Below are 24,698 nucleotides of genomic sequence, written 5' to 3' on the forward strand. Positions count from 1 at the left end.
AGCAGTAAAAAGTTTGAGAAAACAGTAGCAGAAGATCACCCTGTTAAGGAGCCTGTAATTACAAGCATGAAAAATAAGCACTTTATTAAAAAATTACATTCACATGACCAAATGAAGCAACTACATTAAAAAAATACAGGCAAAAATGATCTTTCTGAAAACTCTTGTTACCTGAGGTAAAGGTGCTACCCTTTCCTTGCATTGCTTGGATAACTGCCACAGTTCCGCTTCATTCTTTATATTGTGTTTCCCTTGCGTATGTATAGGATGAGACTGCGGGGGAGGTGAGGTTGTGCAGGTGAATGCCTCATAGCTTGTGACTGTTTTGAATTTTTTATTCACTCAATACACACTTATTGTGGTCAGAAGCTGCTAGGACCTGGGGTTTTGATAGTAAAGGGTGTGGGCGGGGTAGACGAGACCAATGCCCTCCACTCACCCAGAGGTGAAAGGACAGCTGGCAAGATGGACTGAGGAAGTTAACACAACCAGGGTGATGCCTGTTCAGACAGCAGCAGGGCAGGCGCAGGGAACCTGGTTCAGGGCTGAGGAAGCCCTTCTGGGGGAAACGAGGGTTAAGCACAATGAACAACCAGTCAAAAATAAAGCTACAACCACCCCTGCTGCTGCTAAGTCACTTCAGTTGTGTCCAACTCTGTGCGACCCCATAGCCTACCAGGCTCCTCTGTCCACAGGACTCTCCAGGTAAGAACACTGGAGTAGGTTGCCATTTCCTTCTCCAATGCATGCTAAGTCGCTTCAGTCGTGTCCGACTCTGTGCGACCCCATGGACTGCAGCCTACTAGGCTTCTCCGTCCATGGGATTCTCCAGGCAAGAATACCGGAGTGGGTTGCCATTTCCTTCTCCAGCTCTATTTACTACTTACTACAAATTGGTGAGACTGTCAGGAAGGAGAATTCCCGGGGCACAGAGTAAACTCCACATAATTTTTAGTGGTAGTGACACTTTCCATAAGGGTGACACCACTTTGCACTCCTGTTTCCTCACCGTCTCACTAAAAAAGTAACTGGATTTTGCCGATCTGACAGGTGAGAAAATGCTGCCTTTTTGTATTTCTTATGAGCGAGACTGTGTTTACAGGGCACATGGGTATTTCTTTGGCTGGGAACTGTCTGTTCATATTCATTTGCTATCTTTTATTTTCCTCTGGGCTGCTGGTTTTTTCTTCTGGATTTCTAGAGCGGCTTATAGTTTAAGATGACTGACTTTTTGTCTCTGATAGGTGTTGTATATATTTTCCTGCATTTGTCTTTTAACCTTGCTTGTTTGACTTTGTTCTATCATACAGTATTTTTGATTTTATGTAATCTAATTATATCTTTAAAAAATTTTATGTAGCGTAAGTTTATCAATGTTTTCTTCTATGGTCTCTATATCTTCAGTCACAGTTAAAAAGACCTTCTTGGTTCCAAGATTATATGACAATTTACCCATTTCTGCCATCCAATATTTATTTAAATCTTTGATTTATTTGGAATTTATCTTGGAATATGATAAGATAAATATGGATCCAACCTGATCTTCTTCCAAATGAGTAATTAGTTGTTCTAACATTGCTTATACCCAGAGTGGTGATGGAGCTGAAATTCATGAATGTGTGGGGTTGTTACTAACTTTTGAGAAAATGACTTTTCTGTTGATTATGATGGAAGATTCACTGGGAGATTTTGAGAGGGGTTTTGAAGGTTTTAAGAATAGTTTTAAGAATTGGGGGATTTTTTTTTTTTTTTAAAGCTGCACTGTGATCCTACAGTCTCACTGCTGGGCAAATATCCAGAGAAAACTCTACTTCAAAAAGATACACATGCAATGTCCATAGCAGCACTATTTACAATAGCCAAGATACGGAAGCAGCCTAAATGTCCATCAACAGAGGAATGGATAAAGAAGATGTGGTACATATACACAATGGAAGATTACTCAGCCACAAAAGAGAATTAAATAATGCCATTTGTAGCAATATGTGTGGATCTACAGATGATCCTACTAAGCAAAGTAAGTAGATAAAGGCAAATGTCATACAGTACCACTTATACGTGAAATCTGAACAAATGATATAAATGTACTTATTTACAAAACAGAAATGGACACAGTCACAGAAAACAAATGTATGGTTACCACAGGGGAAAGGGAGGAGGGATAAATTAAGAATTTGGGACTCACAGATACACACTTCTATACATAAAATAGATAAGCTACAAGGACCTACTTATAGAATAACGAACTATATTCAGGATCTTATAATAACCTATACTGGAAAAGAATCTGTAAAAAGAATACATATATTCTTATATATGGGCTTCCCTGGTAGCTCAGTTGCAATGAGCTACTGCAATGCAACTGAGCTCCTGCAATGCAGGAGATCCTGGTTCAATTCCTGGGTTGGGAATATTCCCTGGAGAAAAGATAGGCTACCCACTCCAGTATTCATAGGCTTTCCTGGTGGCTCAGATGGTAAAGAATCCACCTGCAATGTAGGAGACCTAGGTTCAATCCCTGGGTTAGGAAGATCCCCTGGAGGAGGGCATGGCAACCCACTCCAGTATTCTTGCCTGGAGAATCCCATGGACAGAGGAGCCTGGCAGGTATAGTCCATGGATGGATTCACAAAGAGTCAGACATGACTGAGTGACTAAGCATAGCACAACATTCATATATATATATATATATATATATATATATATATAACTGAATCACTTTGCTGTATACCTGAAACTAATAAATCATTGTAAATTACACTTCAATAAAAATGGTTAAAAAAAGAATAGGGGATTTTTGAAAGGTGTGGGATCAGGGAGAACAAATGTTTGTTTACATTACATCAGGACTATGATTCTTGGGTCCAAAGCTTGGTGACAGCTTTAAGCACTTTATCCTGAGGGATTCAGATTTGAGGCTTGATGTGATTATAAGTATCCTTTAGCACAGGGGTCCCCAACCCCTGGGTCATGGGCCAGTACTGTTCGGTGGCCTGTTATGAACATGGTCACACAGCAGGAGGTAAGTGGTGGATGAGCAAGTGAAATTTCATCTGTATTTACACACACTCTCCATTGCTTGCATTACTGCTTGAATTCTGCCTCTAGTCAGATCAGTGGCTGAAATTAGATCCTCATAGGAGTGTAAACCCTACCATGAACTGCATATGTGAGAGACCTAGGTTGAGCACTCCTTATGAGAATCATCTTGAAACCATCAGTGGAAATATTGTCTTTCATGAAACCAGTCCCCGGAGCCAAAAAGACTGGGGACTGCTGCTTTAGCAGGAAAGTACAATTAGTATTTGTTTCAGTAAAATGTGCTTGAATAAGGATTTCCTACAAAGTAAAGTTAGATTTAGGTAATGGTCCTTCAGGAATTTGTATAGTATTGGTTTTTTTACATTAATTAGTCTCTCAACACTTCATCTACATAAGCATCAAATTTGCATTCATTTACTAGAGCATGAAGAACTGCTCCTTAATGGACTATATTTTCACTTATTTCTTGACCCAAGTAATCAAATGTGAATTTCAGAAACTTCTGCTTATTAGAATAATTTTCATAGAAAAACAGAAGTAGAAACATTTTCTATGAAAAGTAGTGAATGTCAATATGGATGTAGTTTACTGTCGTGAAGTATTCTAGGCATTTCTGTATTTTAAAGAAATAGCTAGACACTGGAAACTGTTTGGTAGCTTCTGATAAAGTCAAACACCATTGGAGCCAGTAACCCCACTCCTGGGTATCTATCCTAGAGAAATAAAAACTTATGTTCATACAAAGCCTCTACATAAATGTTCATGACAGCTTGATTTATAAATAGAAACGACCTGACCATCTGGTCATCTGGCCAGATGACCTTTAACAGGTAAATGGATAAACTGTGTAATCCATAGCATGGAATACCGCTGCTGCTGCTGCTAAGTCGCTTCAGTCATGTCTGACTCTGTGTGACCCCATAGACGGCAGCCCACCAGGCTTCCCCATCCCTGGGATTCTCCAGGCAAGAACACTGGAGTGGGTTGCCATTTCCTTGTCCAATGCATGAAAGTGAAAAAATAAAGTGAAGTTGCTCAGTCGTGTCCAACTCCTAGTGACCCCATGGACTGCAGCCCACCAGGTCCCTCTGTCCATGGGATTTTCCAGGCGAGAGTACTGGAGTGGGGTGCCATCACCTTCTCCAATGGAATACTAGTCAGCGATAAAAAGGACTGAACTACTGTTATTTGCAATGACTTACATGGAGCTCAAGAGTATTATACTGAGTGAAAAAAAAAGCAATTTTAAGACTGAATTTATGACTGTATGGTTGCATTTACACAACAATCTAAAAGTGACAAAATTACAGTGATGAACATATCCGTGATTCTCAGGAGCTGGGATTTTTTTGGGAGGAGTGACTTTAAAGGGATAGCACCTCGAGTTTGTTTAGGGGGGTGGGAAGGATCTGTGTCTTGATGGTGGTGATGGTTCAATTAACCTGTACATGTGGTAAAATTTCATTGACTGCAGGCAGAGACTGGTGAAATCTGAACAAGGTTTGCAGTTTAGTCAGTAACACATCCAATCCACTTCCTATTTTTGGTAATTGCACTAAACTCATGTGAGATGCCATCAATAGGGGAAGCTGGCTGAAGGATAGTTGCATGCAGGGTAACTCTCTCTACTCTTTTTGAAACTTTTAAGTAAGTCTACAATTATTTCAAAATGAAAAGTTGTAAAAAAGGGCCAGATCTTAGGAAGATGACTGCTGGGAAAAGGAACTGCATTTTTTGATACTAACATCTATTTTCTTCTTGGCTTCACATTAGCTAGTGTCTCCAATGGGGACAGGACCCAGACCCCATCACATGGTTTATTTATTTTTTCCTGTTGCATTGCACGTGAGTGATGCAGGGAGATAACGTGGTACCACAGAAGGTTGTCCTGAGCATATCTCACTTTCTTGCTCTTTTTTGTTGTTCTGACTGTTTTACTTTTATGCAGTATGACCCTTGATAAGACCATTAATCTAAGGCTCACGTTTTCAATATGTAAAATGGAGATCATCATCTTTTTCAATTTTAATAAGAAAGTCAATCCTAAAGGAAATCAACCCTGAATATTCACTGGAAGGAGTATGCTGAAGCTGAAGCTCCAATACTTTGCAAACTGATGCAAAGAGCCAACTCATTAGAACAGACCATGATGCTGAGAAAGATTGAAGGCAAAAGGGGAAGGGGACGACAGAGGATGAGACGGTTGGATGACATCACTGACTAAATGGACATGAATTTGAGCAAATACCAGGAGACAGTGAAGGACAGGGAAGCCTGGTGTGCTGCAGTCCATGGAGTCACAAAGAGTTGAACATGACTGAGCAACTGAACAACAGTGAGGGTTATATGAGATCGTTCATAAATATGATTTATACTTTAAACCATAAAATTTTATTTGTGTTCATGTAACATCAAGTAGCCCAAGTTCTAACCTCCTGTTATATTCAGCTTTAAAGGCAGATTTCTTATCTAAACACACCTCTTAAACTATTGTCTGTTTTGTAATGTGTTTGTAGGAAATAGACAATAGATAGTCCAGCAAGTTCAAAGCCACCGTGGATTGGTGTGAAAGTAATCAAAAGTCAACAATGAAGCAAAGGCTCACTCATCTCTTGTTTTAAGGAAGGTGGTGAGTTGAGCATTTAATCCAATGTGGTTGTTTCTTTTGACCCAAAGGAGTGTTGAGGGGGAACTACGCACTCTTTTTTTCCTCTTACTACTATCGTTATTTAAAAAAAAAATCCATAAGTTTTATTTCTGACAAAACTGTGGTTCTGCAGCATTTCCAAGTTGAAGCTTTGCTTATGTGTCAAAGCGAGAAGAATCAAGCAGTCCTTTGCCAGTTGTGGCCATGGCATCAGGATCATCTCTCATGGCAGGAAAATCACCTAGAACTCACTGGAAACCTGCATCTCGACAGGAAGGTTGCTGATCTACATCACGTGGTCTCCTGCCAACCTGCTAATAAATTCATTTTTCCTGCTCCCTCATTATTCTTCCGTGTGTAGATTAAGTGGATTATACTGTAATTAAATTTGACTCTCCAGAGATGGGGTGTTAGAGCTGGGAGCCAGGGGAAGTCAGCTTTCCGCCCCAGTCCTGTGGCTGACTTGGGGGTTAAGCAGGGAGCACTCCCCCATGGAGCCTCAATTTTACTGTTTCTCATGAGAGAGAAGCAACGTCTCAGAGGGACACAGTGCTGCTTGATGAGCTCTATCTTCTAACCGAGCTCCAAATTCCGTTATAGGAAGGTACTCTTTGAAGAATTAAAGATGCATTTTACTGCAGTTGAGCCTCTTAATAGGGATGAAGCTTTAAAATCTAATTTTAAAAGCCGCCCACTACACAGCACATTATCCATGCTCTCAAATGCTGCACTCAGCTGTGCACAGGGCCGCTCACTCTGTGGTATTTATTAAAAATAAAACACAAGCCCTGCAAAAATGTGCCAGGAACATCTCCGCAGCCGCACACAGGGGCTGAATTGCTCAACTTCCACTGGGGTGAGAGGGGCTCCTGCTGGCAAATTCCAAGCAGCACTCAGAAAACTGACCTTATAGAGACAGTAATGCCTCCTATTGATCGTAAGTCTTCAGATAACAGCTCAACACAGCAAGGGACCATTTCTCAAAGGAAATAAATCATCTTTAATGAAATAAGTCTGCCTCACAGCCATCACTGAGTGGATGCTGCAAAGTCCTTTGCTCAGAGGCCCCTGGGAACTGCTTCCTGGTGAGATTTTCCAAGGGGAATGTGAGAGCTCTCATAACATTCTCCTAATTCCTGCTGCTCAAAGGAAAAACACATTTTCTTTTCAGTTTGGACATTTCATGTTTCTATATAGATGGGCAGATACATAGATGTAAGGGTAGATACACAGATGCGTGGAAAAGTCAAAGGGACAGGTTTATATTTTTCTGGATGGATAATGATTTATATATTCCAATATGAAGTTCAAACAGGTATAGACAGATGACCAAGAGACCTAGGGCCTTATATAGCCATATTTCTTGTTGCCTGATCAAAATGTTGTGTTTTTAACCTAAATATTTATCATTAGGCCCAACAGTCATCTATTGGACCTCTGCCTAGTGGCCCATCTTAGACACTACTTCATCTCAGGCAACTAGATGGCCTCATGTGGCCCCCACGGCCCCTGGGAGTGGCCATCTGTCCATCACCTACCACACCGAGCTCACTGAGCTCTGGCCACAGTGACCATGTGTCTCTTCCTGGTACAGGCTGAGCTCCCTTGGTCTCAAGAACCTTTGCATTGCCTGCTCTCTGGCCTGGAAAGACCTCTGCCCACATCTCATCAATGGCTCCTGTAATACTCAGGTTGACTTGAGTGCTCACTCCTTAGAAAGACTCCCTTGGACCCCTCAATCTAAAGGAATTCCTAATCTCTCTGTTCATTTTCTTCATTGCATTCTCTGTAGTTGATGCTATCTCATTTTTCAAAAATATTTCTGCATATTATTTTTCTCTGTCCCCTGGAATATCAGCTTGACAGGAAAGAGGACACTGCCCATTTAGAGCAACATAGCATCCCTGGCATTGAGAACCACACTTGGACATAGTACAGATGTTTGGTGGGTGACTGAGCTCAAAACCCAAGGGACCTTCCCCTCCTTTGTTCAATCAGTCATGGTGTTCTACACCCTTCCGTCCACGACTCCTGCCTCCATCAGCTTTGTTCTAAATCAACATAACTAGTCTCCTTGCTCCAAGGGCACAGGAGCTCCTACGCTTACAGGCAGGGATCGTGTTTTATTAATCGTTGTGTCATTTGCACCTAAGATCATGTTTGGCACGTAATAAATAAGCGCTCTGTCTGTGAGTGAATTTTCTTATGTAACATTTGAAAGTACAGAATATTAGTACCATGTATCACAGTGCTCCACTCAGGTTTATTGAAGGAATGGGAAATAATCTTTAGTTATTCATTTTCTCCAGGCATATTCTCCCTATGGTCCAGTCTTATGAGCTAATCAAGCTATATGACACTCAAATTTGCACACCAGGTCAAGTGACCTAAACAGGTCTCCAGCAGTCTATAGTATGAACAACATGTGAATACATTTCTGAGAATGATGTCACTCACCTGGAAACGTCTCTAGTTGGGACACACCCAGGGACCTCAGGAAAGCATTGCACAGGAGGCCATGCAGTCATAGAAAAGTCAAATTAGTCTACTCCAGAGCTTAATTTCTTCTTTAGGTTGGAGAGCAGCAACAAGTAACCTGATCTAATTGAAGTGATAAGGCTAATATTTAAGGCTGATACTGCAATCAAAGAGTTTAGGTGGCAAATGATAACATTTGTATACAACTAATGGATATTACAAATGTAAGTTGATGACAATGGACAAGGCTGACTAAATTTAATTTAAAAACACTAATAAACAATAAGAGCAATTTTTCTCACAGTTGGGTCATGTGGTACTCTGGGGAGTGGATACTTGGTCATTCTCCTGGGTTCCTTGTACAGAGCTCCTAGACTTAGGGATCTCTGGCATGATAAATGCCTTCTGTACAATCATCAGATGACTGTTGGCTAGGGGTCCCTATTCAGATTCCTGGGTACCAGGAGGACCTGGGACCTCTTGGGAGAGAAAGTGTTGAGTCACCAACAGCCAGTGACCAACAGATGTGCTTTTTCAGTGACAGCTCCATGGCTATCTCTAAAGCGTGGGGTTTGGTGAGCATCTGGTGAACACACAGGTTCTAGGAGGTGGGGCTCTTGAAGGGGCACAAAATCTCCATGTTAGCCAGTCCTCTGCCCCAAATATCTGTCCGGTGCATCTCTTTCACTTGGCTGTTCTCAGATTCAGCTTTTATAATAAATATAAAAAATATAATGTGATATAATGTACAGCACTTTCCTGAACCCTGTGTCATTCTAGCAACATGTGGGGCTATTGGAATCTCTAGATTGCCGTCGGCCAGGCAGAGCATGTTAGCCTGGACACCTCTCTGTGGCTGGTGTCTGAAGTTGGGGAGGGAAAGTCCAGTGAGACTAAACCCTGGATCGGCGGGGTTTCATACTAATACCAATTGGTAGTGTCAAAATTGTATTGAGTTGTTGGCTTCCTTGTAGCTCAGCTGGTAAAATATCCACCTGCAATGCAGGAGACCCTGGTTCGATTCCTGGGTTGGGAAGATCTGCTGGAGAAGGGATAAGCTACCCACTCCAGTATTCTTGGGCATCCCTGGTGGCTCAGATGGTAAAGAATCCACCTGCAATGTGGAAGACCTGGGTTCAATCTTGGGTTGGGAAGATCTGGAGAAGGGAACTGCTACCCACCCCAGTATTCTGGCCTGGAGAACTCCATAGACAGAGGATCCTGGCGGGCTACAGTCCATGGGGTTGCAAAGAGTCAGACATGACTGAGCAACTTTCACTTGCAAGGGTGTACAGAAAGTTGGAGAACTGGTTGATGTGAGGGAAAATCCCACAGATTTGATGTCAAAAGTGTTGTGAGTAAAAGGAGCTCATCAGGTAGGCTTATTTTTCTAGATTGAAATCCTAGTTCTTTCACCATCTAACTGTGGACAAGTTTCTCAAACCCTATCTTACTTCCTCATCTTTAAAAAGGATATTATAAAACTTCTGCAGAATTAAATAAGACAGTATTTACCGAGTTCAAGAGCAGTACCCATAGCGTAGCAAATTTCAATAACTATCAGCTATATTCACTATAGAGACTGAAACGGCTTTATAGTTCTGTAGTCAAGCAAGTCAAGAAGGTTTAACGGTCCTCAGACGGTCCAGTTAATCACATAGAGGTGACCATATGCATGGAGTTTGGACTTTCAGACATAGAAGGAGGCAGAGAAGAGTACACGGCTGACAGGAAACAACCCAAGAGAAATAGCTTTCAGTAAAGGGCAGAGGAGATTAGAGGGTGAGAAAATGAGTGTAGCTGAAAAGACTGTCTCTTGGAACGAAAGATGGAGAGGCTGGAGAGGTAGAAAAACGGTGCCTGGATCTTCAGTTTAGGAGCTGGTGGCATCCAAGTGTCTCTGATATAGCTTTCCAACACATTAGCAGCTGAAACTGCTTTCAATAAGATGAACTCACAGATATATTAGAGTGGCCTTGGCTGTGTGGTTGATTTTAATAAAGGCTCCAATTTTGTTGTAGCTAGGGAAGACACTGGTTATTTTTTCTTCATTAAGAAAAAAGATACATTTGCTATTTTCCCGTGTCAAAGGCACACACGTTCAGCTCACGGGGGACACCTCTATGCTCTGCTTTGCCTCTTTTTGTCTTCCTGTGGAAATATTACACAGAAGGGGAACTGCTAAAACAGCAATTAAAAAATCAACTTATATTTAGCATCAAGTACTGATCCAAGGTTAATCACAGGCTAGTCTTTTCTTCTTTTCTGAGATGACTAAAAACTACAGCCTTGTTCCAGCTGTCTCTAGGAGGAGTCACCAGGGATCCAAAAAGTCACGGTTACGAGTAACTTGTTGACATTCTAACCCATCAGGCTCATTACTGTAATCTAAGCAGCAGTCTTGGGTATGATTTGCAATTTTCAGGCAGGTCATTAATGAAAGCTGGAAAAGGAGTGACTATGAACTCAGTCTCTGAGGTTATTTTACACGTCCTCTATACTGAGGCCACTGAGTGAATGAGTTGTGTTTGATTGTAGAGAGATCAGAAAAGAAATCAGAAAGTCCAGACAAATGAGGTCAACTCATTAGTCATCCACAAACACATTCAACTCTTCAAGTTGTAGCACAGTGATTACTGACCACAGCTGCAGACATATTATTCCAATAGCGTATTAGGTGAGAGATGTAAATTGGAGGCATGCTGCTGCTAAGTCACGTCAGTCGTGTCTGACTCTGTGCGACCCCATAGATGGCAGCCCACAAGGCTCCCGTCCCTGGGATTCTCCAGGGAAGAATACTGGAGTGGGTTACCATTTCCTTCTCCAGTGCATGAAAGTGAAAAGTGAAAATGAAGTCGCTCAGTTGTGTCCGACTCTTCGTGACGCCATGCACTGTAGCCTACCAGGCTCTGCTGTCCATGGGATTTCCCAGGCAAGAGTACTGGAGTGGATTGCCATTGCCAAATTGAAGGCATAGATATATAAGAATTTTGCAATTCAAGATAAGCTTTTACCAGTTTCCAAACTCCCCAAATCAAGGAGAGATAAATCAGTTTGGTAAAGAAAGCAAGCATCTAATTTTAAAAAATGAGTAGATTTTTCTTCTCTTTGGTTACAGATGTCTAAAAGATGTTTTTCAAACACAAGAATATAATGATTTTATGTTTTCTTAAATCAACAATATTTGGAAATGCTCTGGTTCTGGCTCCCATGTAGGGGTGGGGAGTGGGCAGGTTAGGAGGGAAGTTACGATTCTTTGGGAATCAGCCCGTGGGCCCCATGAACCAACCTGTGTCCCAATAGGATCAGTTGGTCTGCAGGGTTCTGTCTTGCCCAAGGCAACAGCTGAAGAAGCTTTGCTCTGCTTCAGCTCTATTTTAGAGGGCGCTCTCAGAAGGCATTCCCCACACAGCAGTCACACCAGTGACCAGTCTCCTCGGGGCCCTTTCTTGAATGCTCAAGCCTTCTGAAAATGTTTGGGTGTGTGGCATGTTCAGAATAACCAGATATTACAGATATGTGGAGCCTTGAGAGAGCTTAGCTACATCTCCAAACGCACAGCGTTATCAGCACATCTTAGTCCTTTAATCTTCCTCTTCCTGTCTCGAATCCTTCTAGGACTTGGTGTAGCACGTGGTTCTGAAGATGGAGTTGTGTCACCTGTAATTCGGCCACCTTTAGGCCTGTGAGCAGTGGCCTGACAGATGCAGTGCGACGTGCAGTAGGCATGAATGTAGTGGGCAGGGGAGGGATGACAACTCTTTGTCCACTTTGCTGCAGTCAATTAGGTCAAGCAGGGAGATCAGGGCTTACTTTCCAATGTGATTGCTCATTTTACCCCTGACATCAATCATTTTTTATGGCCCTATTAAGCATGGCCTAGAAAGGGCTCCAGGAGCCATTTGGGACACCCTGCTGCTTTCAGGCTGGAGAAGGCAATGGAAACCCACTCCAGTACTCTTGCCTGGAAAATCCCATGGACGGAGGAGCCTGGTAGGCTGCAGTCCATGGGGTCGTGAAGAGTCGGACATGACTGAGCGACTTCACTTTCACTTTTCACTTTCATGCATTGGAGTAGGAAACGGCAACCCACTCCAGTGTTCTTGCCTGGAGAATCCCAGGGACGGTGGGGCCTGGTGGGCTGCTGTCTATGGGCTCTCACAGAGTTGGACACGACTGAAGCGACTTAGCAGCAGCAGCAGCTGCCTTCAGGCAGCTGACATTTGGTTCCTTTGTGTAGGTTACATCTTACCAACCTCGTCCAAAAGAGCCACATTTGAACACGTTTCACTATTACATAGGTTCAGCTGGACCACGAATCAAATCATTACACATATATCAAATAAAAGACTGAGAAGTGCATAGTTACCTTAAGTGTAAGTACAAATCTTGCTTTTGTTCTAGTGGGTATTCATTATGTATTTATCTGTGAGGTTTTCTTCCAAAGAAGCTGATTTGGTAGAGGTAAAATAACAAATGAAGAAAAGGCCTGAAGTGGAAACTAAGCTCCAACCACACCTACAGTGCGTCAAACTGAATCTGTGAAGTCACAGCTGACAGGCCTAAAGGTGGCTGAGTTACAGATGACACAACACTGTCTTCAGCATCACATGCTACACCAAGTCCCAGAAGGATTCAAGAGAGGAAGAGGAAGATTAAAGGACCAAGATGTGCCCATGTATCTGCAGCTGAGAACAGATATCAAAAGGCAGCAAACATGTGGGAAAGAACCTGCTCTTTAGCTTAGGGGCCAGAAATACACTGGCATTGCCTCTGGAATTGGATTAAAACCAAATTTTCAGCCAGTTCAGTCTCTCAGTTATGTCTGACTCTTTATGACCCCATGGACTGCAGCATGCCAGGCTTCCCTGTCCATCACCATCTCCTGGGCTTGCTCAAACTCATGTCCATCGCATCAGTGATGCCATCTAACCATCTCATCCTCGTCTCCTTCTCTTCCCACCCTCAATCTTTTCCAGCATCAGGGTCTTTTCCAAGGAGTCAGCTCTTCGCATCATGTGGCCAAAGTATTGGAGTTTCAGCTTCAGCATCAGTCCTTCCAGTGAATATTCAGGACTGATTTCCTTTAGGATTGACTGGTTTGATCTCCTTGAGTCCAAGGGACTCTCAAGAGTCTTCTCCAACATCACAGTTCAAAAGCATAAATTCTTTGGTGCTCAGCTTTCTTTACAGTCCAACTCTCACATCCATACATGACTACTGAAAATAGCTTTGACTAGATGGACCTTGGTTGGCAAAGTAATGTCTCTGCTTCTTAATATGCGGTCTAGGCTGGTCATAGCTTTTCCTCCATGGAGCAAGGGTCTTTGAGTTTCATGGCTGCAGTCACCATCTGCAGTGATTTTGGAACCCCAAAAAATAAAGTCTCTCACTTTTTCCATTGTTTCCCCATCTATTTGCCTTGAAGTGATGGGATTGGATGCCATGATCTTAATTGGATGCCATGATCTTAATTTTCTGAATGTTGAGTTTTAAGCCAACTTTTTCACTCTCCTCTTTCACTTTCATCAAGAGGCTCTTTAGTTCTTCTTCCTTTTCTGCCATAAGGGTGGTGACATCTGCATATGTGAGTTTATTGATATTTCTCTTGGCAATCTTGATTCTAGTATGTGCTTCATCCAGGCTGGCATTTTGCATGATACACTCTGCATATAAGTTAAATAAGCAGGGTGATGATATCCAACCTTAATACTTCTTTCCCTACTTGGAACCAGTCTGTTGTTCCATGTCCAGTTCTAACTATTGCTTCTTGACCTGCATACAGATTTCTCAGGAGGCAGGTAAGATGGACAGGTATTACCAACTCTTGAAGAATTTTCCACAGTTTGCTGTGATCCACACAGTCAAAGGTTTTGGCGTAGTTAACAGAAGTAGATGTTTTTCTGGAAATTTCTTACGTTTTTGATGATCCAACAGATGTGGTTCCTCTGCCTTTTCTAAATCCAGCTTGAACATCTGGAAGTTCACAGTCCACATACTATTGAAGCCTGGTTTGGAGAATTTTGAGTATTACTTTGCTAGCGTGTGAGATGAGTGCAATCGGGTGGTAGTTTGAACATTCTCTGGCAATTTTTAATCGGTTTTAAAGCCTGAAATGGGACATTCCTGCAGTCAGCTGTGAACCAACTTTATCCTATAGAAGCTGAATGAGTCCTACTAAACTGTTTGCCTTGTGAATCGTTTGGGTCCCTTATAGTACTAGAAGCTCTCGTGCCATAATTTCGCATCGAGCTACAGTGTTTCATGGTGTAGCTCGAGTGGGGATTCAAAAAGAGAGGAGCTCTTCAGAGTAAAACCAAGTGCCTGCACGGATGTGCCCTGGGGGCCAGGTGGGCCCCTCGGGGGCTTGGAGCTGGTGCCCAGTTTCCTCTGCACTTCATCTGGCAGGAGAGGAGCAGCCAGACAAACAGACTGCATTAGCGAAGGCCAAGCAAGGTGTTTCAAGGTTGATGTAACTTAGAATTGCACTAGAGTCCCTTCTGTAACTGCAGTGCTTTTCAAGCAGTCACGTTTCCACAAAGTCCGGTTGAATGAAAGGAAACTCTTGAAATAGGCAGGTGTGTGGGGAGCCCACCCACTTCCCCATGCTCAGGACAAGTGTCCGGGACATGGACACAGCACTGGCATAAAAGATGAAACAAAGGATTCCTCTGACAGAGCGTGTGGAAAGGGTTTCTCCACTTCCTCCTTAAGCATTGGGTGAAGAAGGTATCCAAAGACGCTCAACAATTTCTGAAACAGAATGGAAAACCCTTTGCTGATCAGGAGCTCAGCCTAAACTAGCTTGTAACTAAAACCCCCAGTTTCTCAGGTTGGAAACAGTGGAAATAAGTGAGCTCACCAGGAACTTCCAGCATTTGGATTTGCTGCTGCTGCTGCTAAGTCGCTTCAGTCATGGCCGACTCTGTGCGACCCCATAGACGGCAGCCCACCAGGCTCCCCCGTCCCTGGGATTCTCCAGGCAAGAACACTGGAGTGGGTTGCCATTTCCTTCTCCAGTGCATGAAAGTGAAAAGTGAAAGTGAAGTTGCTCAGTCGTGTCCGACTCTTAGTGACCCCATGGACTGCAGCCTACTGGGCTCCTCCGTCCATGAGATTTGAGTGGCTGCCAAAGAAATAGGAAGGAGAAAAGAGCAAGGAAACCAAATGCAACTATTGAATAACGACAACTACAACATCCACAATTACAAGAAGCTATAGTACACAGGGTTTTACTATTCTTCCCCCAAAGAAATAAAAACATTCCATTTTTTAAAAAATAGGTCAAATTCTTCAAAAATGTCAGTGTTGTAAAAGACAGAAAGGCTGAGGAACTGTTCTAGATAAAAGGAGACCACAGAGACCTGATGACTAAACACCATATGTGACCCTAGACTGGAGGGAAAAATGCTACAAGGACATTATTGGGTCAACTGGCAAAACTAGGATACAGCCAGCAGATTAGATAAGGGGTTGTACTAACATCCAATTTAAGTACAGAAGATTATGCAGACTCATAGTCTTCCTTTCGAAAATCCATACTGAAATATTTAGGGATAAAAGGCCATGATATAGGCAGCTCACTTGAAAAAATAATTAAAATTTGAGATATAATTGACTAAAATTTTCAATTTTATGATATACTTTAAAATATATCACTCCGAGGTGCCAGATCTTAACTCTGGAATGTTTTATAGTTTCAGGCTGGCACCCAGGTGACTGGAATCTCTTTGAAGCGACAGCAGCCAGGGAGTTGTAGAGATGTGATATTTATTCAGGGACTGTAAGGTGGGGACCCAAATTTCAGAGGGGAAAACACTTTATCAGGTCTCATGGTTACAGTGGGTATAATAAGCCATATATGTAATTATTCTTGAGGCCTGCTCATAAATAAGCTTTACCAGGACCGGTACACTTACACATTTCAGCTGACCAAGAGCATAAAGGCAGTACTGCTTACACTGTGGAGCAAAAATAGATCTTTACTCACGGAAATCAATGCTTCCCCTAATTCAGGGCAATGCTCGAGAACCGTGTATTTTAGCACGGCTGAACTTGACGTGAGAGTTCCAGAGCCAGGCCCTCTGGCTCAGTCCCAGTGCTACCACTTACTAGCTGTGTGACCTTCGCAACTCACTCCACCTCTCTGTGCCCCAGCCTCTTCATCTGCAAAACTTGGATAATGAAAATACCTACCTCACTGAGCTGTGAAGTGGATTAAATGAGTCAGCACTCTCAAACCATGAGAGAGCCTGGCCCATGGTGAAGAATCCATGAATATTAGCTTTTAACATAAACCAAATGTGGTAATACCAGAGACAGAAGAAGAAAAGGATGCAGTGCCCCAAACCTGGGCGTCCAGGACTCTGATACTCACCTATGACACAGAAGGGCTTTCGGGCGAATCTCAGTCTTCCCTGCCATCCACGGTACCGGCAGCAGCAGCCTGCAGACCAGATTCGAATTATGAACTCCAAACCAAAGACGACGATCATCACGAATTCCTGAAACATCAAACAAGGCATGTCAGGGAGAGGCATTACCGAGCAGAACAGAGCAGGAAGCTCCATGGATATTATACAGTCAGGCACTTCATCTAAAACATCTGGTTGTTAAAGTCGGAAGCTAACATTTCCGTTTCTCCAAATCGAGGTAAACCCAGAGAACATCGGAACCCCACGTTTCCTAGTGTGGAACACTATTTCTCTTCAAGTCTCTAATGTCTTGCAAATTTAGGAGTCAGTTTTAATTCTAAAAGTGCAGCTTGAATTACAGATTCCTCTTGCCTGCTATATGCAGTCCCTTGGTATCCCCAGGAAACTGGTTCCAGGACCCCCTGGACACCAAGATATGCGGATGCTCAAGTCTCTTATGGAAAATGGAGTAGGGCTTGCATGTAATCCATGCAGATCCTTGCATATACTTTGAGTCATCCCTAGATTACTTATAGTACCTAATATGATCAAAAGTTTTGTTAACAGTTTCTGGCACACCGTTCAAGTTTTGCTTCTTGGGAATTTCTGTTTTTTTCCCCAAGTATTTTTGATCTATGGTTGGTTGAACCTGCGGGTGTGAAACCTGGAGATAAGGAGGGCTGACTACATAGTGCAATTGCCCTTAGTTACCCAGTAACATGAAATATTTGAAATGAAAGAGTGAACTCCAAAAATACAGTTTACAGTTTTACAGAAAGCAGATCCTCATTTTGCTGCAAGGAGTGACTTAATCCCTGAGCTCTGAGGAGTTGTTCTGAGACAAAGAGAGGTAAATATTTAGGAGTATACAGAGTTCTTTTGTTATGATGTCAAAAATCTCCTTATAAGACAGCAAGTTTTGACAGTGTTATCATGTGTAGCACACACATCCTTCGCCAGAAATGAGATCCTGAAGCCTCTGGAGATGAAACTTGTTAATTACTAGGCTGCCCTTTGGTGAGAGCTGCCTAGAAAATAACACTTATTCCAGCAGGAAGGCTTTGAGATTTTCTAGGAAGAGTTGTGAGTGAATCCTGGGAAAGGCCAACTAAAGAGGTTCATTGAATAGTGGGTCACAGAATGTAAACCACTGGAATTTGTTAAGAAATGTCTCTGGAGCAAACTTGTCATAGTCACCTTGTCATTCCTTGACTGGGGCAGGCACAGAGCTTATCAACATTTGTTTTCCTTTAAAAATAATATTTCCCTCTTTTGTTTTTAAACAAGCATTGACTCAGCACTTAAAATGTATTAATAGAACAGTATTTATTAATTGAGGCTTCCCTGGTGGCTCAGGTGGTAAAGAATCCACCTGCAATGCAGGAGATCTGCGTTGGGAAGATCCTATGGAGGAGGAAATGATAATCCAGTATTCTTGCCCGGAGAACTTCATGGACAGAGGAGACTGGCAGGCTACAGTCCATGGGGTTGCCGAGAGTTAGACATGATTGAGTGACTAACACACATACACAGTTATTAATTGATCTTTGTAAGAACTGCTTAATTATAAAAGTGATACATGGTCTTTATTAAAACCTCTAAACATCACAGAAGTGTTGAACGTAGAAAGTGAATGTCCTAATCTACTCTCCATCCTCCTGCCCCACATCCCAAGATAAAAGCCATTATCAAATTTAGAAAAATGGCATTTTTGTTGCAAGTTTCAGGGAAATGTCTGTTTCTTCAGTTAGAGTATGTGATATGCTACACTTTTAAAATGCCTAGTAGAGATACAGGATTCTCTCCTTCTGTTATTTTGCACTAAGTAACCCACAAATATTTCTCATGATGGTAGATAAATCTCCAATATTATGGCTGTTACTTACAGTGACTTAACACTGAAAGTGAAAAGTGAAAGTGAAGTCGCTCAGTCGTGTCCGACTCCTTGTGATCCCATGGACTGTAGCCCACCAGGCTCCTCTGTCCATGGGATTTTTCAGGCAAGAATACTGGAGTGGGTTGCCATTTCCTTCTTCAGGAGATCTTCCCGACCCAGGGATTGAACCTGGGTCTCCTGCACTGCAGGCAGATGCTTTACCTTCTGAGCCACCAGGGAAGTCCTGCCCATGGCTAAATCTCCACAGATGATTTCACGAAGATAACCATAGCATGGTCAGCACACGCTCATTCATGATATGAGGGCTTTGTTTTGGTTTTCTCTGTTTTAGTTTTCAGTATATATCTAGGTGGTCTTCCTTCGTGGGTCAGACTGTAAAGAACCTGCCTGCCATATAAGAGGCCTGGGTTCGATCCCTGGGTCGAGAAGATCCCTTGAAGAAGGGAATGGTTACCCACTTCAGTATTCTTGCCTGGAGAATTCCATGGACAGAGAAGACTGGTGGGCTATATAGTCAATGGGGTCACAGAGTCAGACATGAGTGACTAACACTTTTTACACTATATATCTAGATAGTTGAGTTTATTCATTCTTATGGTGTCTGAAGTGCCATGTTAGGAAGAGCTGGGGAGGCAAGGCTTCCTTTAATCTTCCTTTAGCCTCACACAGAGCCTGTTGACACCCACAGGGCCCATGTATCTGGGCCCATGTCGAGTCTGTGTTTAGTGGGGGTCTACTTTTATCCCTGTCTCCTCCTCCTACTTGAGCCAGGGAGTCTGGTGCTCTACTGGTGGGGGGTTCTATTGTCAGGGATAGCTAAGAAAACTCAAATATGGCTTGAGCAATGAGGCACTATCACATAAAGGTTTTCCTTTTTCATGGAAATAGCTGCTACTGGTAGATGTATGGCCAATATTCTTTAGAACAAAGAATATTAGAATAAAGTAACATTCTATTAGTATAGTAAGGTAGGCCCTCAGTAGATGTATAGCTAATATTCTTGAGAACAAAGACTACTGGAGTAAAGTAATATTCTGTTAGTATAGTAAGGTAACATTCTATTAGTATAGTCAGGTAGGTCTTCATTGAATCGTTTCTATGTTGTATCCTGAGGCAGATACATTATAGATTTACTCAGGGGCACTTGTTTAGGAATATTGCTTACTGATTTTTTTTTTAAACAACATTGGGAAAAATCCTTCATTTCCAAATAAAACAAGAGGAAGCTGTAATTGGATTTTACTACAAGGTCACAGTTTCTGCCTTGGAGGAGTAAGACTGGGGTCAGAACTCTCTCCTACTAGAGCGTTCCTTCGTCTTCTTTCTGAGGGCCTGGCTTTAGACTTGGCAAACAGTAACCTCAAACTCTCTGGTCACCAAGGGAGCATTAGTGAGGTCACCGTGGAACACCTCTCTTCACAGCCCAGAGCTGTGGGCCATGAGAATGTTCCCTTGCAAGACCTGAGCTCATTTGATTGGGAGCAAAAGCATGAAAACCATTTTGACTAGATTTTGTCTTTTGTTTCCTGAAGTTTCTATCTTATTTCAATTAAAAGGAACAAAGTTCTGTGGAGAAAGAGAGGGAAAGTATTATAAATCTGACTGAACTGGAAGGCAATGAAATTGGGAGATCACCTTTTTTTGGCCCTTTTTCATTTCCCAGCTTTGTTGAGGTATAATTGGCAAGTAGAAATTGTGTATATTTGAGATGTACATATACACAATGTACATATACATGATGTCCTAACGTATGTATACATTGTGAACTGATTACCGTAATCAAGCTAACATATCCATCACCTCACATAGGTAACATTTTTTTTTTTTTTTGGTAGTGAGAACACTTAAAATTTGATCTCTTAGCAAATTTCCAGTACACACTGAAACTACTGTTGCCTTCAGTTAGCAGGCTGTACATTAGGTCTCTAGGACTAATTCCTCTGCATGACTGGCACTTGGTGCCCTTGGTCTGGTGTATCTCTTTTCCCCCATCCTCTAGTTACTGGTAGTTACTCTACTCTCCGTTTCTTGAGTTCAACTTTTTAGATTCCACATATAGGTGAGATCATGCAGTACTTGTGTTTCTGTGTCAGACTCACTTCATTTATCATAATGTCTTCCAACTTCATGTTACTGCAAATTACTTTTTTTTAAGACTGACTAATATTCTTGTATGTTTCTGCCAACGTATCTATCTATCTATGTCACATCTATCTGTCCATTGATGGACACTGAGGTTGCTTCCATACCTTGGCTATTGTGAATAGTGCTGCAATGAACATGTGGGTGTGAATATCTCTTTGAGATCATGACTTCATTTCTGCTGGATCATATGGTAGTTCTAGCTTTAATTTTCTGAGAAACTTCCATACTATATTCCACAATTTACATTCCAACCACTAGGTTAGGAGGGTCCCCTTTTTTCTTCATCCTCATTTGCACTTGTTATCTCATGTCTTTTTGGTAAATGCCTTTCTAAAATATGTGATGTGATATCTCATTGTGGCTTTGATTTGCATTTCTGACGATTAGTGACGTTGAATATCTTTTCGTATACCTGTTTGGTCATTTGTATGTTTTCTTTTGAGAAATGCCTATCCAGGTCCTTTGCTCATTTTAAAATCAGGTTATTTAATTTTTGTTATTGAGTTATGAAAGGTCCTTATGTATTTGGATATTAACTTCTTATTAGATATTTGGTGTGCAAGGTCTTCTCCCATCTCAAAGGCTGTATCTTCACTCTGTTGATGGTGTCCTTTTATGCACAGAAGATTTTTAGTTAGATGCAATCCCACCTGTTTATTTTTGTCTTTGTTATTTGTGATTTTGGAGTTATATCAAGAAAACCAAAAGGCATATACTGTATGATATTACTTACATGTGGAATCTAAAAAATAAAAATAATCAGTGAATATGACAATAAAGAAGCTGACTCACAAATACAGAGAACTAACTAATGGTTATCAGTTGGGAGAGGGGAAACAGGAGGGATAAATGGGGGGAAGTAAGAGGCACAAACTACTAGGTATAAAATAAATAACCTACATGGACATATAGTATAGGTACAACATAGGAAATAAGCTGATATTTTATAATAACTATTAATGGAATACAACCTTTAACAATTGTGAATCGTGTTGTACACCTAAATTTTATATAATATTGTATATTAACTATACCTTGATTAAAAAAAAAAACTCATTGCCCAAACTAATGTCAAGAAGCTCCTTCTCCATGTTTTCTTTTAATAGTGCTATATTTTCAGTTCAGTTCAGTCACTCAGCTATGTTTGACTCTGCGACCCCATGGACTGCAGCACGCTAGGCTTCCCTGTCCATCACCAACTCCCAGAGCTTGTTCAAACTCATGTCCATTGAGTCGGTGATGCCATCCAACCATCTCATCCTCTGTTTCCCCCTTCTCCTACTGCCATCAATCTTTCCCAGCATCAGGGTCTTTTCCAATGTGTTAGATCTTCACATCAGATGGCCAAAGTATTGGAGTTTCAGCTTTAGCATCAGTCCTTCCAATGAATATTCAGGACTGATCTCCTTTAGGATGGACTGGTTGGATCTCCTTGCAGTCCAAAGCACTCTCAAGAGTCTTCTCCAACACCATAGTTCAAAAGTGAAGTCGTTCAGTCGTGTCCAACTCTTTTCGACCCCATGGACTGTAGCCTACCAGGCTCCTCTGTCCATGGGATTTTCCAGGCGAGAGTACTGGAGTGGGCTGCCATTTCCTTCTCCAGGGGATCTTCCCAACCCAGGGGTCGAACCTGGGTCTCCTGCATTGCAAGCAGATGCTTTACCGTCTGAGCCACTGGTGCTCAGCTTTATTTATAGTCCAAATCTCACATCCATACATGACTACTGGAAAAACCATAGCTTTGACAAGACGGACCTTTTTTTTTTTTTGGCAAAGTAATGTCTCTACTTTTTAATATGCTGTCTAGGTTGGCCATAGCTGTTCTTCCAAGGAGCAAGCCTCTTTGAGTTTCATGGCTGCAGTCACCATCTGCAGTAATTTTGGAGCCTAAGAAAATAAAGTCAGCCACTGTTTCCATTGTTTTCCCATCTATGTGCCATGAAGTGATGGGACTGGATGCATGATCTTAGTTTTTTGAATGTTGAGTTTTAAGCCAGCTTTTTCACTCTCCTCTTTCATTTTCAACAAGAGACTCTTTAGTTCCTCTTCATTTTCTGCCATAAGGGTGGTGTCATCTGCATATCTGAGGTTATTGATATTTCTCCCAGCAATCATGAGTATACTTTCAGGCTTTACTTTTAAGTCTTTCATCCATTTTGAGTTAATTTTTGTACACTGTGGGGGATAAGGGTCCAATTTCTTTCTTCTAAGTGTGGATATCCAATTTTCTCATTCGTGATAAAAACTCTCAGCAAGTCAGAACTAGAAGTTTGTGCTCTCAATTTGATAAATGTCATCTACAAAACCATTAGAGTTAATGTCATACTTAATGATGAAAGAGTGAAAGCTTTTCTCCAAAAATCAAGAACAAGGAAAGATGTTAGTTTCATCACCCTTATTCAACATAATTGCATATTATAGTCACTGCAATAAGGCAAGTAAAAGAAATAAAAGGCATGCAAATTGGAAAGGCAGACATAAAAAGTCTATATTTGCAGATGCATGATTGTCTAAGGAGAAAATCACAAGGAATTTATCAAAAACCTCTTAGAACTAATCAGTGAATTCAGTAAGGTTGTAAGTTATAAGATCAACATTAAAAAAAAAAACACATTTCTGCATACTAAAAAAAAAGATGTGGAAGCCATACTTAAAAGCACAATATTATTTATGACCATTCCAAAGGAAATAAAATGTTTAGCTATTCATTTAACAAAATCTGTACAGGATATGCATACTGAAAATTACAAAATGTTGATAAAAGAAATCAGAGAAAACCTAAGTAAATGGAAATACTGTGTTCATGAATTAGAAGGTGCAACATGATACAGATGGCAACTTCTCCCAAACTGATTTGTAGTTTTAATGAAATTCTTATCAAAATCTCAGCAACTTTTTTTTGTAGATGTAAAGAAACTTATTTTAAAGTTTATATGGAAAGGTACAGACTCTAGAATAGCTTACAAAAAAAAAAAAAGAAAAGAAAACTCCCAAGAAAGAGAAAAAAGTGGGAGGAATTACTTTATCTCATATGAAAAACCTCTATGTAGCTTCAGTAATCAAGACTGTGTGGTCTTGGCAGAGGGACAGACACGTAGATAATGACGGAACACAAAAGAGAACCTAGAAATGTATTCAGACAAACATGCTCAATTGATTATTTGACAAAGATACAAAAGTAGTTCAACAGAGGAAGAAATAGTTGATTACTGAAAGTAATCAATGCTGGGGCAATTTGACCTCCAAATGCAATGAAATGAACCTCTATATCTCACACCTTATACAAAAATTGATCCAGAATGGATTATGGGCTTAAGTGTTAAAGCCATAAAACTTTTAGTAAAAAACATAAGAGAAAATATTTAGGATTCAAGCTAAGAAAAGAGTTCATAGACTTCATACCAAAAGCATAAGGAAAAATTGATAAATCAGACTTTTTCAAAAGTACAGGATGAAATGTCCTATAGATATCAATTAGGTCTAACTGGTCTATTGTATCATTTAAAGTTTGTGTTTCCTTGTTAATTTTCTGTTTAGTTGATCTATCCATAGGTGTGAGTGGGGTATTAAAGTCTCCCACTATTATTGTGTTATTGTTAATTTCTCCTTTCATACTTGTTAGCATTTGTCTTACATATTGCGGTGCTCCCGAGTTGGGTGCATATATATTTATAATTGTTATATCTTCTTCTTGGATTGATCCTTTGATCATTATGTAGTGACCATCTTTGTCTCTTTTCACAGCCTTTGTTTTAAAGTCTATTTTTATCTGATATGAGTATTGCTACTCCTGCTTTCTTTTGGTCCCTGTTTGCATGGAAAATCTTTTTCCAGCCCTTCACTTTCAGTCTGTATGTGTCCCCTGTTTTGAGGTGGGTCTCTTGTAGACAACATATGTAGGGGTAGATGTAAAAATCCTTAACAAAATTCTAGCAATCAGAATCCAACAACACATTAAAAAGATCATACACCATGACCAAGTGGACTTTATCCCAGGGATGCAAGGATTCTTCAATATCCGCAAATCAATCAATGTAATACACCACATTAACAAATTGAAAAATAAAAACCATAT

General features: G+C 41.2%; 1 protein-coding gene across 1 annotated transcript in view; it reads right to left on the bottom strand.

Annotated features, from left to right (window-relative positions):
- KCNQ5 (potassium voltage-gated channel, KQT-like subfamily, member 5) overlaps window positions 1–24,698 on the bottom strand; it is a 248,204-nt gene that overhangs the window by 152,554 nt on the left and 70,952 nt on the right. The window contains exon 4 of the mRNA XM_010851279.1: window positions 16,545–16,671. Within this exon, the coding sequence (XP_010849581.1) occupies window positions 16,545–16,671 (127 nt within the window). The remainder of the gene's footprint in view (window positions 1–16,544; window positions 16,672–24,698) is intronic.

The sequence above is a fragment of the Bison bison genome, unplaced genomic scaffold (genome assembly GCF_000754665.1).
Source record: "Bison bison bison isolate TAMUID 2011002044 unplaced genomic scaffold, Bison_UMD1.0 scf7180017864300, whole genome shotgun sequence".
Lineage (NCBI taxonomy): Eukaryota > Metazoa > Chordata > Mammalia > Artiodactyla > Bovidae > Bison > Bison bison.